The 18,069-nt window shown below is 36.0% G+C and overlaps 2 protein-coding genes across 2 annotated transcripts; both read left to right on the plus strand.

Moving 5' to 3' along the window:
- Positions 1 to 1,549: 1,549 nt before the first annotated feature.
- On the plus strand, positions 1,550 to 5,064 carry LOC113045809 (actin-related protein 2/3 complex subunit 5-like). Its single transcript, XM_026206475.1, has 4 exons — positions 1,550 to 1,795; positions 2,256 to 2,328; positions 3,187 to 3,363; positions 3,467 to 5,064. Exons 1-4 carry the CDS (start codon positions 1,656 to 1,658, stop codon positions 3,527 to 3,529), a joined length of 453 nt encoding a protein of 150 aa, XP_026062260.1. The 5' UTR covers positions 1,550 to 1,655; the 3' UTR covers positions 3,530 to 5,064.
- A 4,270-nt stretch (positions 5,065 to 9,334) lies between these two features.
- Positions 9,335 to 17,355, plus strand: ivns1abpb (influenza virus NS1A binding protein b). Its single transcript, XM_026206476.1, has 15 exons — positions 9,335 to 9,480; positions 11,163 to 11,332; positions 11,688 to 11,808; positions 12,328 to 12,500; positions 12,614 to 12,689; positions 12,771 to 12,944; positions 13,038 to 13,163; positions 13,933 to 14,040; positions 14,298 to 14,415; positions 14,924 to 15,148; positions 15,501 to 15,622; positions 15,699 to 15,825; positions 15,990 to 16,121; positions 16,215 to 16,388; positions 16,890 to 17,355. The coding sequence occupies exons 3-15, from the start codon at positions 11,698 to 11,700 to the stop codon at positions 17,144 to 17,146; spliced, it is 1,923 nt and encodes a 640-aa protein (XP_026062261.1). The 5' UTR covers positions 9,335 to 9,480; positions 11,163 to 11,332; positions 11,688 to 11,697; the 3' UTR covers positions 17,147 to 17,355.
- The last annotated feature ends 714 nt before the right edge of the window (positions 17,356 to 18,069 follow it).

Here is an 18,069-nt window from a genome sequence, read left to right on the forward strand (position 1 = left end):
ATAATTTGCCTGAGGACTTTTTACTTAAAAAAAACTGAGTCACGATCAGATTACTGACAGTATTACAAAAAATAACAAATAAAAAAACGCGTGGAAATAACTGATTTGACTTAACAGGATTTTGCAAAAGGACACCTCAATTGAGGAAATGTGTAGTTAATGGGAAAAACTGTAGTTGGAATTTCCTGTAAGTAGTGAACTCACTATTCAATGATACAGAGCTTCATAATGGGAAAGTATAGCTGTTACTACTACTGCTACTAAATTATCTCTAATAACAGAAATTATGTTTAAATATTTTGTACAATTACATTTATTGTGCCTTATCATCTTGTATCTTACACAGGGCTTCCTGCACAGGTTTTTGTACATATATACACTTCATATTTCATAAAAGGGCTATTATCAATCACAATAACACCGATCTCATCAGAGACAAGTGTCCTTCCTGGTCTTCTTCCAACACTTTTCCTTTAGTTTAAACACTTCACCTGTAATTATTAATCATAATCCATAAAAACCGCATTCATACAAAACAATAATACTTCTGAAGTGACAGAAGATGTTTTGCCTACTCAAATGTACTTGAACAGCCTATTATATCCACTTATATTTTGGTGGTGCATTTTGGCATTGCTTTCTAGCGCCAAAATGATGGAATTGCCTCTTTTCACTTTTGGAAATGTTTTTATTTAGCCTACATCGCCACATGCTGGAGAAATGTCAGTATGAGAAGAGGATCATCTGGTTTTGTGCAAACTCACGCGGTTACTCACTATTAGCTCATGTATATGACTAAACAATAATATGTCAGGAAAACACATCATTATCATAATGCTGTGCTGGAAAACAGGATGAGAATAAAACCAGATCACTTCATTAATTTCACTGGTAAAAAACAAGTCAAAATAAATAGGTTAGGGAGTAGGCCTATTAAATTTATAATGAAGTCATAATGGTGGAAAAACAAAACAAAACAAAACAAAAAACAATCCCAATCCAAGTCTTTAAGAATGGCTAAACAGATTTTTTTTCTTACTTATATGCATTTGCCTATTTTATAATAAAAATGGCTGAACTAGTCATTTTAACTTAAATTATGTTAAACTTACAAAATCTGGCATACCTTAAAAATATCAAGTTGTATAGCCTGCCAAACTAATGTAAAACATTGGTTTACCTTTTGATCATATCATCTATCTATCTATGTGTGTATATATATATATATATATATATATATATATATATATATATATATATATATATATATATATATATATATATATATATATATATATATATATATATATATATATTAAATTATTTAATTCGTTTTGTAACTAATTTTTAATTTGAATTTTCTCACTTGCTACTGTTCGGAGGCAAAGCTCATTGAATTTCAATAACTAATTCAAAATAAAAAATTAAACGAATTAAACGAATTCTTAAAATTGACTGACTGGGTGCCATCTGTTTTTATACAGTTATGGGTGCCGATAGTATGTTACATGAGACGACACGTGTAGGTTTTAATTCGTGCCACTGACACTAGGGGGCTTTCTATGCGGAAGTCAACGAGCAGCGAGCTTCTTCCTGTAAGTGCTGGGACTATTCTGTATAAACGGAAATCTTCTGCTTGATTGATCAAACCAGCCATGTCGAAGAACACAGTATCCGATCGATTCAGGAAGGTTGATGTGGATGAGTACGACGAAAACAAGTTTGTCGACGAGGAGGACGGTGGAGAAAATCAGCTGGGTCCGGATGAGGCTGAGGTGGATTCTCTCATCAGATCATATCCTTTCAGTCCCGCGACTTTTATTGTTTCTTTCCATATGATATATGATTGGTATGTTGGCGTGAAATTGCTATAATAGATAATTTGTGAGCTGTCGTCCAGACATGGGTGTGGTAGTCAGTCACTTCATTCATCTTTTAGGATATGCATTTTTTACAGCGTCAGCACAAGTTTGCACTGCGGATCCCAGTCTTTATGTTCTTCTAAACCCGCTGAATTATGAACTATAACGTTTAAAGTCCAACACGTGAAGCTGGATCTTATAGATATGTGGAAATTACTTTGAATGATGTTGCTGTAGAAAACACTTCCGGATGCCACTGGCTTCCGGTTGCACGGGTTCTTTTTAATTTCCGATAATATTTTTAATTCGTGAGTAGTGATCATTGAAGAGTGTATGTTATTCATGGCTAGATGTGATTCCTGGCGTCCTGTGGTTTTCCTTAATGCATGATACAGGGAACCTGATGGGCGCTCTGCAGGCAGTGCTGAAGAATCCACCCATCAACACCAAGAACCAGAATGTGAAGGTGAGTTAAAGCTAAGCATCTAACGGGTCAGTCATGTCAAACCTTTAGCATGATCATCCTCTTCCAGTGGTTCTCAACCTTGCCTCGAAAGTCCCAGGAGTTACTGGATAGGGATTAATAAAAAAAAAATTGCATTTGATAAAATATTTAGTGCTTGGCTTAACTATAAACTATAACTATATGAAATGAAATGAAATGAATACATCTTAAAAATGTTGTTAGGGCTGGAGACAATTTCATTGACCGTTAATTTAATTGACATCATTTCTTCTCATTAAACAAATAACATAAAATATTTATTATTAAGGCTTTGAAAACAAGTATTGCACAGAGTAAAATGACATGGATAATAAAATATTATGTCATGGCAGTTTTATTTATGTTGCATCAACAACATAAGTTGATAGATACTTTACAACAGTAAATATCCTGAACAATAACAAGATAAAACATTTGTTGACAAATTTTAAGTTGGCTTGAAAAAGCTTAGCCAGAAAGTTTGAATTAGATATAAAAACCAGCTTAAACCTAAATTAAAATTAATTTAGCCAAAAAAAAAAAAAAAACTCAAAAGAAGAAGTGCCTTGGACCTTCTTTTCTAATGAGTTTTATATATTTATATATTTTTAAAATATTATTTTTAAAAAAGTATAATTTAGAATATTTGTGTAAAATCACATTTACATTTTTATATTTACTTAAAATGCACTTATTTAAATGGCTGTATAGGATTAGAAGTGTATAAAAATCTCACAAAATGAATGGATTCATGATATGTTTTCAAGCTTCGTTCATTATGTGTGTGTGTGTGTGTGTGTGTGTGTGTGTGTGTGTGTGTGTGTGTGTGTGTGTTTGCAGGAACGGGCTGAAGGCCTCGTGTTGAAGGTGCTAAGCTCTTTCAAGACTAGTGATATAGAAAAGGCGGTTCAGTCTCTGGATAAGACTGGAGTTGATCTCCTGATGAAATACATCTACAGAGGCTTTGAAAAACCCTCAGACAACAGCAGTGCCATCCTCCTGCAGTGGCATGAAAAGGTAAATTTTTTTAAAGGAACAGTTCACCTAAAGATGAAAATCTTGGAATGGTGCCACATAGGACCACTGCAAACCCAAATTCTGTCGTTCTCTATCTGTATAGGCTCTCTCAGCTGGCGGCGTGGGCTCCATCGTCAGAGTGCTCACGGCCAGGAAGACTGTGTGAACTTCAGCACTGAGGCACTGAGGCAGGGTTGGTGGGGGGACTGGCTGGCACAACCCCTCGTGGTCTGGTTTCTGGTTTCCCACACTGCCAAACTGTGGAGGACGTCCAGTCAATCCACTTTTTTTGTTGTTTTTTAAACGATCAAACATTACAGACCCATTTGGATTGCTTGCATTGAAGATGAGCACCTCGGATCGATGTTAACAGTGATGAGAAAATGCTATTCTTGACCTCAGTAGATATTAAGCACAGACATTTTAGCTATTATCAAAGGAAACATCTCTTTACCTGTCCACTTCGCGTACTTCACATTCTCATACCTGTCCTGATGTAAAGTCTCAAAGAAACAGAACAAACAGTGCATGTGGTCACATGACCAAATCTTTACAGTCATGTTATTACAGTGGAATGTGATGCTACTCTGGAATTGTTTTTGTCTTTCTTTTTTTCTTTTCTTTTTTAACTTAAAGGGATAGTCCACCTAAAAATGAAAGTTATGTCCACATGCTGTAAAAAAATAAAATAAAAATACCTGTATGACTGGAAAATAAAACAAAGATATTTTGAAGTCCGAACAACATTCCATGTTTCCTTTTGTGTTAAACAGAGGAAATAATGTCAAATACATTAGGATGAGGTTGAATAAATGATGACAGCAGTTTCATTTTTGTGTGAACTATCCCTTTAAGAAGATGAACAAGGTTTTCTGTAGTTTAGTTTAGTCTTCTTCATCTGCTTCTTTTTAAGACATAATCAGAGTTGGTCTATTAAACATGCCAACATCAGTATTTGCTTTATCCTACTTGCATGCATTGCATTATATATAAGCTCAGAGTTGGTTGTTGAATCTAGCCTTATATTTCCAGCACAGTTTCTTGTGATCAGAGTGATAATTTTCCTCCACAGTCCCTTCAGTAAATCATGCTTCTCTTTGGGTTCATATCATACCGGGATCATGTTTTAAGAAACAAAAAAGGGAATAACTTTTCTTAAGTTGCCAAAAGCGTTTTTACTGTCATATTTGTTGATTAATACAAGTGTGTTTTTGTACTCTCTACAAAAACAATGAGTTTAATTTTTTTATAACGCTGAGTATTATTAGATTGTCCAACAAAATGTTATGTATATTTTGATCACAGCATTTGATCTGAACTGTATTAGATGTCTGTAGAACCTGATTAACATCAACATGTACTTTGAATTCAGACTTTATGTCAGGTGCTGATGATACAGCTAACCTCTGAGACGCACGAGTGTTTGTGTGCTCTCACGACTCCCACCAAACACGCAGCTAGCACTCAGATCAAGCTTCCACTGTGGTCTGCTTGTTTTCGCCATACTTGAAGCCATACATCAACAACCCTAGGCAGTCTCCACTTGTTCATTTACGATTCCAAGTGAATGTTGAGTTTGCATCACACCAGTCAATCATATGGTGAAGTGCAAAAGTTACGAAATGGTTTACCAACTGCCTTATGAAATATTCCTTTTATAATCGCACGGTCCTTTTGAAAAATAAATGAGATGGATACAAACTTTGTCACTTCTTTTTCATCTTTGAAGACTAATTTGTAGATTATGCAAACCAAAAGGCCTGTTTGAGGTGCGTGAGAGATGTTTTTGTGCAGTGTGACTGGACTGTGATGTTATTTCGCTCAGGGCTTTTCATATCAGTCACGTGGGGGCGCTGTTTCCTTTGCAGTTATATGCACTGTACTTTATGGATGTACAGTTCTTATATCTCATTTAAATGTGGGTCATCAGAAGTGGCATCATGTGACAAGTTCAAAGATCAATGATAATATGTTTGGAGTGAATGTCCTTTGGAAATGTTGATAAAGAAGTTATTTAGATTTATTGGTGTTGTGATTTCATGGGAACGAAGCTCTCTTCATTCCAGGTCATTGATCCAGAGCAATAAAGGCCTAACAGAAATCAATAACAGAATGTGCACTATTTATTTTGATATCTCAGAAACCAATGCAATGCAAAAAAATATAGAGAGAAGAGGTCCTATGGGGTTCTAGATCTCTTCTATAATACAGGAGTAGGTGGATAACTACAGCCATGGCCAAAAGTTTTCAGAATGATACAAATATACATTTTCACAAAGTCTGCTGCTACAGTGTTTTTAGATCTTTTTGTCAGATGTTACTATGGTATACCGAAGTATAATTACAAGAATTTCATAAGTGTCAAAGGCTTTTATTGACAATTACAATAAGTTCTGGAGTATATGTAAATTGCCATCATAAAAACTTAGGGAGCAGATTTTGTGAAAATTAATATCTGTGTCATTCTTAAAACTTTTGGCCGCGCCTGTATAATTAAATTTGCACGCTTAAACAATACAGCAAGATACGGCGCTGATTGCATTCAAATTACATTTAAATAATCAAAACCAGGATTTCCAAGTAAAGGATTAAAAGTTTTAGGTCTGTTCCCAAAAAGAAGACCTACTTGTATATTTAATCACAAACAGTTATTTATAGATATCAGTTATGAATACCAGGAAGGTACTGACTGCTGATATGAATCACCTGGAAATCTGACAGTTTCACTTCTTCCCAGTAAAGAGCAATGACAAGAAGTTTTTCAAAAAAAAACAAAAAAACAAAAAAAAAAAAAAATCTGGATGTATTATTACCACCAACATTTACAAGAAGCTGATTTAAATGTCAACATACCACAGTGACAATGGTCTGACTGGTACCGAAACTAAAATTAATAAAATGACACAAAATTGCTATAAATGTACCTAAAATGTGAAAGTATAAACATTATACAGTTGAGATAGAGACAGTATGAGACAGCTGAAAATGCATCTCTACCGTGAGCATTTATGCAAATTTATATTAAATATATTTTAAAAATTTTAATTACAAATTGATATGTTAAATTATAATTATATTTTATAATTATATTATATAATTATATTAGTTTCCTATTTTAATATACTTAAAAATATAATTTATTAATGTGATGGAGCAATGAATTTTCATCAGCCATTATTCCAGTCTTCAGTGATTCTTCAGAAATCATTCTAATATGTGTTGAAACTGCACTGCTTAAATATATTTCCGGAAGATGTGATACTTTTTTGATTCTTTGATTAATAAAAAGTTAGAAAGCGCTTATTCAAAATACAAATATTTTCTAACAATATAGTCTTAACTATCTTTTTTTTTATCCATTTAACATCCTTGCTGAATAAAAGTATTTATTAAAGAAAAGAGAAAGAAACTATTTACTGACTCAAAACTTTTGAATAGTAGTCTATATTGCAACACAAAATGTCTATTTTGAATAAAATGTTAATTTTTTTATCCTTTATTCAGCAAAGAATCATGAAAAATCAGCAAAAGTGTTTCCAACTCTGACTATAATTCAGCACATTAGAATGATTATGAAGGATCATAAACATATACACACATGTATACACACACACACACACACACACACACACACACACATATATATATATATATATATATATATATATATATATATATATGGTCACAGGTTTTGAGCTTTTGTGGCCCATTGTGTTGTTCAAGTGAAATGGCATTGTTTTCTAATGACCCATGTTAAGTGTGTGTGTGTCAGTCGCTATGGAGACGTAAGTGCACAACATCTCCACACAACTTAAACCAAAGCACTTCTTACAGGTTCCATACAAAATAAGGGACACTGACTTACAACTTACAGTTGACTTACCATTGTTGCAAAATAAACCTAAAAAGGGTGAGTGGTTTCTTCTTAAAATATAAAAATAGTGCAATAAAAATAGAGAACAGTAAAATATGAGTATTGTTTCATGTACTGTATACACACATTTACACTGTGTGTGGGAAAATAGCAGGCAGTTTTTATGGAAAGACTTGTTTAGCATTTGACTAAAGGTATTGTATATTATACATTTAATACAATTCTAAGAATAAGTGAAAGTGAAGTGACATTCAGCCAAGTATGGTGACCCATACTCAGAATTTGTGCTCTGCATGTAACCCATCCGAAATGCACACACACAGAGCAGTGAACACACACACACACACACACACTGTGAGCAGTGGGCATCCATTTAAGCTGCGGCGCCCAGGGAGGAGTTGGGGGTTCGATGCCTTGCTCAAGGGCACCTAAGTCATGGTATTGAAGGTGGAGAGAGAACTGTACATGCACTCCCTGTCCGTCCGGCCCGAGACTAGAACCCACAACCCTTCGATTGGGAGTCCAACCCTTTAACCATTAGGCCACGACTTCCCCTAAAGTAATAAAGTAATGTCCAGTAACATTACTTTAAGAACATTTTGTTTGAACATATATTATTATTATTATTACCACCTTAATTAGAATTATGCCAATATTAGGAAGAAAAGGAAGATTTTCCATTTAATTAAATGTAGCTTATTTGTAAAGCACTTTTCATAATGATTATCACTTCCAAACCAGCATCAGAGACAATTAGTAAAGTAAACGGTTTAATGTGACATTAGTAAACAAATAAAAACTGACAAGATATTTAGAAATAAAATTACAATATATTTTATAAAAACAACATAAATTAATACAATTTTTATTTAAAATTAATATCCATTCATAAAATGTATACAACTCTAAAATAAAATAAAATTTAAAAAAACCAAAAAACCTTCACTATCCTATGATAAAATATTATCATTCATGGTCCTTGACAACTGTTTTTAATCTTCCACTCTATCACATTATGATACACTTAAACAAGCCTAAAATAAAGTAAAACTCATTCATCAGATCAATTGCATATATATACAGACTGTATCATCAATGATGTTCATTTTTAGAGGCCTGAATTTGACTTATGAAAATGACTTATGTTTTCAAACCATGTTCAGCAGAGTGCGTTATGTAAGCTGTGCTCAACTGAACAACAGTTTGAGGATCCATGAGGAGGCACGTCAGTCTACATATTCATGTTTCTTTTTCTAAGTGGCTGGGAACCATGGAGACAGCGGGCTGGGGTGGAGGCACTTCAGTAGTGCCAGTGACGAGGTGGTTACAAAATACACATCCTCACAGAGGAAATGGAACAAATTGCAAAATAACATCACAAGAAATATGACAACTATTCAATACTCATTTATTATGCAGAAACACACAAGACAGTGTTCTTTGTTGGACTTTATTTTCTGTGTTTATCAAACTGCATAAAGTTTGACTTTTATTTGGACTTATACACTGAAAAAAATAAAAAATACCACAGACCTTGATATTTTTAACAAAACTAAAGAGAGAGAAATTCTGGGACTTAATTACAGATTTTTAGGGATAATGTTGCAAGTAACATAATGGTTTACAAAACAGAAGACATCTCAGTAGACCACAGTGTATAAATAATTGATTAATCTTTTTTTAATCTTGCAATATCTTTGCATACATATTTTTCTATTATTATTTGTTTGTTTTTATTATCTAGGCCTATTTATTACATTTGAGATTCCAGAGATAGGCCTATAAATGACACAGCACTATCATAAAACCCCAAGCATTCGCTCCAGCTCCAAAGTGTAGACCTAAAATATTTATACAGACAGTGTCAGCACACATCTGTTCTGCATGAATGAACTGCTCTGTGTTTTTGTTGCTGTAGGGCAAGAACTGGGCTACTGTGATTAAACTGAATAATGGCTGGTGATATTCACACAAGCGACGTGTTTCTTTTTATGTAGATCCAGGTACTCTACAATCAATCTTTTTAGAAACATTTATTTTATTTGTAAAGTGTCATGTTATATGCAAGTTAGAGATAGGCTCCATTATTTGTCCCGCCCATTGTGCTGTCGTCATCAGTGACGCAGCGTAGTTAAGCGCGCGCTTCATTTCGTTCATTTCGCAAACGGCGGTTCTTTGGTTTGAGAACTATTTTTTTCGAAGTAGAAATTATGTTTTTCATCCTAAACAGACAAAGGAATTCGGTAAGACATTTAACTTAAGTTGTGTTTGAAAATTAGAGCAGATTAAAGTTAGTCGAGCTCGTGAAGCTGTTTGTGTTGTTGTGTTTATGTAACGTTAGTGTTGTTAGGAGATGCTTTAGTGTCTGTTTGCTGTTTTACCTAACGTTAAAGGTTTGTCATACAGTTTGAATTTCGGTTGAGGGAGAAAAATAAAGATTTGATATCCAGATGACATACGGCTGTTTGTTTTGGGGAATGGTTGAGAAAAAGGCGTCTCTGAAACAGATTAATAGCACTTTAACCGCCCAGACGGTTTAAAACAATGCAGTGCCCGATTGTCTTTGAAGAGGTAACGTTAAAGTTAGTTAAGATAAAGATAGAAATTCTACAAATGCTACTGCATTTTTTTTTCTGTAGAACTGAAAGAAAAGTAGGTTTTAGGCAGAACGGCAGCCCAAGTAACTATTTACTTTCATTTTAAAGCAAAATGATGCATTGAAAGTGAATAGTGACGGAGGCTGTTGTTCTGTCTAAAATGTAACGTTAGTTTTCTTTCAGTTCCACAGGCTAATGTAAGTCAGTCGGTTTCTGGAAACTTTTGGGTGAATAAATGACGCAGTGTTCGTGTCGTTTAAACTAACGTTAACCATTTGACAGTCGGCTCTTATCAGGTAACTTCTAATTTATTATTCACATAAACATGAGAGACCTCAATAATTAAACCGTATCTTGTCTTTGTCACATGACAGACTTGAAATGTGATGTTTATTTTGCAAACTGTTGTTTTGAATTTGCGGTTTTGATGGGTCACATGTGTTTGTTTCGGCGGGACTTGTTTAATCTAGAAAGAGCAGTTCCTCCTCGCGCCTTCACCAAACATTAAACCCGGAAATAAAAATAAACAAATAAAAAAACACGGAGTTTTCTGGATGCTTTATAAAACATAGGCGTATTAAATGTAGAGTATAAGGTTTAGAACACTACATTGTGTTTTATAAGTAATGTTGCAATTGTTTGTTCTTCGAGTTAAACAAAGCTGTTAGAAGCAATAATATGAATATAAACATGAACTTGGCTATTTTGATATGGATCAAAAATACAAGTTGGTGGTTACAGTTTTGGTAAACGAAATTTCAGGCTTCACACAGCCTATGGAAAATCTAGAAATGTGAGTGTTTTAATTAGGATTTTCTAGGCCTGGAAAAAAACAGGGATTTTATATAATCCGTATATAACTTTCTAGTCATATATTGTTGTACAATATAGAAATCTAAAACTACTGGAAAAGCTAAAAGAATTTATTGTTGAAAAAGTGTGTGTGTGAACGCTGACCATGACAAAACTGAACATAATGATTTCTTTTGTATCTGTGTTCAGTTAGAGTTCTGAAGAAGCCTCTTATGTTTGCCAAGCCTGCATATATTTAGTTAAAAACACAGTAAAACAGAAATATTGTTAAATTAAAATTTCAAAAGGTTTTCGGTAAAAAAAAGTGTATATATATATATGTATGTATATGTGTGTGTGTGTGTTTTTTTGTTTTTTGTTCCTGTGATTGTAAGCTGAATTTTCAAACTCGAGATTTCAGTGTCACATGATCCTTCAGGAATCATTCTAATATGCTGATTTGAAGCTCAAGTAACTATTCTTATGATCGGCTGTAGTTGAATTGTGATGTTTGACTATTTCTTTCGCTTCTTCAGGTCATCATGTGTAGCCAAGGTGGTAAGACTTGTTTTTTTCTTTAACCCGCTGAGTGACATCACACATGATCTGTCACGCCACTGCCTCTTATCCAGAAACATCTGTGTGTGGTACCCTCTGTTGAAAGTGCCTTAGAGCAAGACTGTTCTTCTGTTACCTTACCTGTTTGGTAAGTGTGTCTCCTCACCAGACATGCATGGACTCTGTGACCACAGAATTTTTACAGGAATGTGTGGGGATTTCTGCAGAATTTCAGAGAGCTCTTCACATCCCCCATTCCTTACATGTTCATATTAAATATTTAGCTACTTTTGATGATTCCCTCTAAGATGTGTAGCATTGTCAGCTCAGTTTAACACATTTTATACTAATTTGAATTAATTTTTGATATCACCATACAGTCATTTTACAAAATATGTCATAAAATGCCATAGACTCCATGTGGGTCTTCTCATCATGTTGCATTTTTTTAACACAAAGCAGTCGGTCTCATTTTGCTGTGTTTGCCTCCTTGACTTTGATAGATCCAACAAAATGACTCCCAACGGATATTTAATATTTGAAGATGAGAGCTTTCTTGATTCTACTGTGGCCAAAATGAATGCTTTGCGTAAAAGTGGCCAGTTTTGTGATGTCAGACTGCAGGTAAGACCCCTCACCTTTGTTTCAGAAAATCATTTACATGACCATATTTTTTACATGTGTGCTCTACATTATCATTTTTTTTTTCTGTGACTTATGCTCCATTTGTATTAATTTGATCATAAATATGGTAAAAAAAAAACAATATTTTGATTTTAACAAATATATACGTATATACTTGTATTTGTTTTATGTCCTGGTGTTTCTATGTTATTATTTTAAAATGTAATTAATTTCTATGATTGCAAAGCTGAATTTCCAGCAGCCATTACTGTAGTTTCAAGAAACATTTCCTATTATAATCAAAACAATTGTGCTGTTTCATATTTTTCTCGAAACCATGATACGTTTCCCAGAATTTTTGATAAATAGAAATGTTTTGTAACAACATAAATGTTTTTACTGGCACTTTTGATCAAGTAAATCCATCCTTGCTGAATAAAGTACCTCATACTTTTGAAGTGTAGATAAAGGTATCACCAATCTGTATTTACAACATACTTTATAATGCTTCTTTTGCAGGTCTGTGGACATGAGCTGATGGCCCATAAGGCCGTGCTGGCCTGCTGCAGTCCTTACCTATTTGAGATTTTTAATACTGACTCTGAGCCACAGGGTGGGGTTTCCCTGGTAAAATTTGATGACCTCAAACCTGATGCTGTGGAGATATTGCTCAACTATGCCTACACAGCCCAGTACATATATTTACCTTTACTCTTAACTTTTTATTTACACATACTTAACTTTACACATTGATCATTTCAAGGACATACAGGTTTCATATGTTCCCATAATATCCTGTTGACAGACTGAAGGCAGATAAAGATCTGGTTAGTGATGTGTATTCTGCAGCAAAGAAGCTCAAACTGGAGAGGGTAAAACAGGTATTTACAGGCATTTTCATGGTAGTTTTCTCATCTATACACTATTGTTTAGTCCCCTAATCTTATGAATCCGGTTTGCAGATCTGTGGAGACTACCTGCTGTCAAAAATGGACTCCCAGAGTGCTATTTCATACCGTAACTTTGCTAGTAGAATGGCTGATGGGCGGCTTCTGGGCAAGATTGATGCATTTATACAGGACCATCTTCAGGAGATCTCAGAACAGGATGACTTCCTTAAACTTCCTCGGCTGAAAGTATACAAATATATATATTATATAAAACATATATATGCATATGTTACTTGCATTTAATTTGTTATAATTTTATATATAATTGTGTCTGTATAGCTGGAGGTTATGCTAGAGGACAACCTGAACTTGCCAGGTAATGGCAAACTGTACTCAAAAGTGATAAGCTGGGTACAGCGCAGCCTGTGGAAGAATGGAGATCCCCTGGAGAAACTGATGGAAGAGGTCAGTATTATGGCTTTCTACCCATTCCTTTTGCTTTGCTCATGTCTCCTAAACTTCTGTTCAGTGGTTGACTGAGAGTTCCCCACTCATCCCCTGCCCCCAGGGTTTTTGCCCTTAACCTTGTAAATTTTGCAGTACGTGCTCCTCGAAATACTGAAAAACTGGTTTTCCAGGTGAGCCTAAGGTTAAGTCTCTGTTTTTTCCCCCCTTTTCTTTCTATCTCTGGACTGTGTTGGCCTGAATTGTCTCTGTAATTCAACGTTTTCTCCCCAGCAGGGCTTTTTGGACTATTTTTAATTTGATTCTAATGGCTGCTCCTCCCCGTTGATCTCCCCATGTCTCCTGTAGGTTTAGTAATACACATCAACAGCAGATTTGTCCAGCCCTGAAGAAGAATGCAAGATCCCAACCATCAGTGGTACTAATCGACCTACCAAAAACCATATGCTCCCATCTGTGCACACTGTTCCTGAGAGCCTTACAACTTTTATCCAATCCCACAGTGCTGCGATCATTTTAGATAGCTCTTTGACCCGAAGCGAAGTTACTTACTTATAATAGGAATGATCTCTGCCTTTCAGCAGTTTCCACAATCACAGTGACCTTAGACATGTGAAAGGTCATGCCTCCCTCAAGGTCCAGGCAGCACACAGTTGTCAAGGGCCTCCCTCATAGCAGCTGACTCCACTGCTTTAAGGAACAAGGCAGAACATTGCTTTGTTCTTATGGAAACACCCACATGCGTCTTGTTGGTGTTTTGTTGTTGCAGGTGCAAACGCTGTACTACTCAGCAGATCACAAATTGCATGATGGGAGCCTGCTTGAGCGGCAGGCAGAGGTCTGCAGCTCTGAGGATGACCACATTCAGTTTGTGCAGGTACATGACTGGTTTTCAGTCCTCCCCTTACAGTACACTGCATTCTTTGCTGTAGAATAGCATGGCTCCCATTTTAATGCGTTTCAAGTGGTTTGTGCTAAAGGAATTCTTAGCTGTGCACTATGGAGTACCCCTTAAATGGTGGTATCGGCACTGGATGGAATGGGTTTAGTCTTTGGCCCCAAGCCCTTATGCATGCAGTAGAGTAAGGGAATGAAGTTTGGGCAGGTTTAGAGCTGCCTGGTTTGGTTTTGCAGAAGAAGCCTCCTCGGGAAAGAGATGAGATGAGCTCAGGTGCCTCTTGCAGCCTCTCTCCTTCCAACAACCAGTTCAACAAGCATGAATGGAAGTATATTGCCTCAGAGAAGACCACCAGTAAGTATAGCTGACCAGCTGTTATCCCTTTCTGAAACCCTTTTTTACATTTTAAAATGTAATGTTTATTTTATTAGTGTTTGAAAAGGTTGTGGGGCTTCATTTTTGTGGAAGCCAAGGTTTATTTTTGTTTGTTTTGTTTGTTCTTTTTCTCTCTCCAGGGTTTTTTGATGGATAAAATGACATTTTAAGTTTTTAGTAACATTTTATGTCCTTAGTCTGCCAAATTAGTATATTAGAATGATTGTGACACTGATGACTGGAGTAATGACTAATGAAAATTCAGCTTTGCCATCACAGGGATAAGTTAGTGTTTAAAATATATTAAAATAGAAAAAAAAAACATGAATCTTTTTCCAAAAATTTGATGTGCAGTGTAATGTTATATCCATGTTGAGTTTAATTTTTCATCTCTTTTTGGTAGTATAAAGCCAGATCCCTGTATTAGTGTGTTTATTAAATGAACTGGATGTCAAGGGGCTAAGACTCTCTGTCTGCTCTTTTCTAGACAATGCCTACCTGTGTCTGGCTGTTCTCAGAGGTATGCTGTGTGTGATCTCCCTGCACGGCCGCACCAGTCCTCATACTTCCCCATCTGCTACGCCATGTGTGCTGAAGAGCCCGAGCTTTGAGGCTCAACCAATAGATCTGCAGGAGAAGCTGTTGAAGCCCATGCATTATGCTCGCTCAGGCCTGGGAACTGCTGAACTGGACGGCAAGCTTATTGCTGCAGGTATGCTTGCACAGAGAGTGATAGTAGGCCTTAAAAGGAAATTAAAGGTCTTTGTTGAGTTATTGGGATAAAAATACAATAAGTTACATTTAGCTTCCAGTTATTGTATATTACTATTTTGTAGATTGTTTTATCTATTATCAGAGCACAGATATGCCATGTGTGCCTTGTAATGCCATTCATGCAAATTTAGCAAAACAAACATTCAGAGTGTTTATGGTAGTGGAGCTGGAGAAAAACAAATATAAAAACGAAAGCACCACATATGTATTATGACATAAGATGGGAAAAAGAATTCATAGAAACTGGAGCTAGGTGTGCAGATCTGATGTACTTATTGTTACCTGTCCAGGTGGCTATAACAGAGAAGAGTGCTTGAGGACTGTGGAGTGTTATGACCCAAAGAAGGACTGCTGGACTTTCATCGCTCCCATGCGCACTCCACGGGCTCGATTCCAGATGGCTGTGCTAATGGTAAAGGCACGGTTTCCAATCCTGGAGCAGCTCTGGTGCATCTGCCATTAAAGCTAAATGAATGTTTTTCTCTCAGGGTGAGCTTTATGTGATGGGTGGCTCCAATGGTCACTCAGATGAGCTGAATTGTGGAGAGATGTATAACCCCAAGGCTGATGAGTGGATTCAAGTTCCTGAGCTCCGCACCAACCGTTGCAATGCAGGTACACATCACTTCCTGCTAGGCAATGTATAGAGTATTTGCAATCTGTTTGAAATGAGCTTTTTCTGTTTGGTTCTGAAGGCCAAAAATAAAAAACAATCTATATCGCCAGTCCTAGAACGGACAGTAAAGGAATGAATAATCTTTCTTATTTTTTCTTCTCAGGTGTGTGCTCATTGCAAAACAAGCTTTTTGTGGTGGGTGGATCTGATCCTTGTGGCCAAAAGGGCTTAAAGAATTGTGACTCCTTTGACCCAGTGACAAAAATGTGGACCAGCTGTGCACCCCTTAACATCAGTATGTCAACTCCGTTTTATGTTTTGAAATCACTTTGATATTAAACCCTAAATGTGTGATTCACCATGTACGTTGTCTCTCGTCTGTGTTTAGGGAGGCACCAGGCGGCGGTGTGTGAGTTAAGTGGATTTGTGTACGTGATAGGTGGTGCGGAGTCCTGGAACTGCTTAAACTCAGTAGAGCGCTACAACCCAGCAAACAACACATGGACCCTGGTGGCCCCCATGAACGTGGCCCGTCGTGGAGCTGGTGTGGTTGTGTATGAAGGTAACTGGAGACTTGTGTTAAAAGGAATAGTTCACAAAAGAAAAAAGAAAAAACACCAACAAAAACTCATCCTCGGGCCATCCATTCCTACATTGGAACAGATTTGATGAACTTTGACTTGCTCGCCAGTGGATCCACTGTTGTGAATGGGGTGCCGTCAGAATGAATCAAAACTTCTGATAAAAACATCACAGTAATCCACATGACACCAGTTCTTCAGAAAAGGTGTGTTGGTAAGAAACAAGTTCACCAATAAGGCATTTGAACTTAAAACCATCCATAATCATGCTTCCTCCAGTGAAAAAGTCCCATTACTCTTTCCTCTAAAGAGTACCCATTCACTACAGAGGATCTATTGGTGAGCAAATCATGTAATAAATTTTCAGCAAATTTCCGACTGTTTATTCCAGCAGGGTTATAAAGTGTCACTGGTAGGAAAATGACTGAAGCTTGTCAAATTTAGGGCTTGGCCTCCATTAAGTAATTTTCAACTGCTTCCAGGGAAGCTGTTTGTGGTCGGAGGATTTGACGGCTCTCATGCGCTGCGCTGTGTGGAGGTGTATGATCCAGCCAAGAATGAGTGGAGGATGCTGGGAAGCATGACATCAGCACGGAGCAACGCAGGGCTGGCTGTGCTGAACGGTGTGGTCTGTGCAGTCGGGGGCTTCGATGGAAATGAGTTTCTCAATACCATGGAGGCGTATGACCCAGAGAACAATGAGTGGAGCCCATTTATTGAGGCATTAACTAAGAACTGAAGGACGTCCGAATCCTCCTTTCCTCAAACTGACTAACATTTGTAATGTGATTGTTTTACTGATGTTCCTCTGTTTCGGGTGCTGAGGAGAGAAACTCTGATAGAAGCTTATTTGAAGTTGCCCAAAGCAACATAAATCCTTTGCATATTGCATAATTACTATGTATATAGTTTTTCTTTCTTTTTTTTTTTTTTCTTTTTTTTTTTTTTTGCTATCAAAGCCAGTATCCAGAGTGATATTTGAAACTGGTGTTCTTCATGTCATGAGAACCGGTTTATTCAATTGTTATAATGTGAACTATGGCAGAGGTTCATAGTGCAGTGCTTATTCATCATGAATGATTTGACATTGATTTAATGCCTTTCTTATTGAAGATGAGATCTATGTATGTATAGCTGGAAAGTCTTAGACCACAGTTCATCTGAAATTGAGCTGTAATGCTTCAGTGGGGTTGTATCTTAGCCTTTTTATAGCATTTTTATACAACTTATGTAAGTGTCTAATGTGTAGAGCTGACAAGCATACATTCCATTTATGAGTGAATTTGTGCCACAAGCCTGTTTTTACATAGATGCTTATCTGTATCTGCTTCATGCTAAGAAGCCAATGATGAAAATTCCAGTTTTAACACCAATTAATGTTTAATCTCATTCATCACTGTATTTAAAACATTAGACTGGACTTCTTTTTTTTTTTTTTTTTTTTTTTTAGAAAGGTGCAAAAATTAATAAACCATTTCAACTTGGAGTTATTTGAGTGTCAACTTTCATCCAAGTGATTTTTTTTTTGTTTAAATCTTTTTTGTTCTTTAAAAAAATAAAGGTTTGTAACTTATAGTAACTTGTGTATTTTAAAAAAAATCTATTAATTCCAAATCTCTGTTCTTGTATTTCCATTTAGTCATTCAGCAGATGCTTTTATCC

This window comes from Carassius auratus, chromosome 27, assembly GCF_003368295.1.
Source record: "Carassius auratus strain Wakin chromosome 27, ASM336829v1, whole genome shotgun sequence".
NCBI lineage: Eukaryota > Metazoa > Chordata > Actinopteri > Cypriniformes > Cyprinidae > Carassius > Carassius auratus.

Coding starts and splice junctions, on each gene's coding strand:
- ivns1abpb (XM_026206476.1), top strand. CDS start 11,698: ATGACTCCCAACGGATATTTAATATTTGAAGATGAGAGCTTTCTTGAT. Junction 11,809..12,327: donor TTTGTGATGTCAGACTGCAG/GTAAGACCCCTC, acceptor CTTCTTTTGCAG/GTCTGTGGACATGAGCTGAT. Junction 16,389..16,889: donor TGGTGTGGTTGTGTATGAAG/GTAACTGGAGAC, acceptor AACTGCTTCCAG/GGAAGCTGTTTGTGGTCGGA.
- LOC113045809 (XM_026206475.1), top strand. CDS start 1,656: ATGTCGAAGAACACAGTATCCGATCGATTCAGGAAGGTTGATGTGGAT. Junction 2,329..3,186: donor CCAAGAACCAGAATGTGAAG/GTGAGTTAAAGC, acceptor GTGTGTTTGCAG/GAACGGGCTGAAGGCCTCGT. Junction 3,364..3,466: donor TCCTGCAGTGGCATGAAAAG/GTAAATTTTTTT, acceptor CTATCTGTATAG/GCTCTCTCAGCTGGCGGCGT.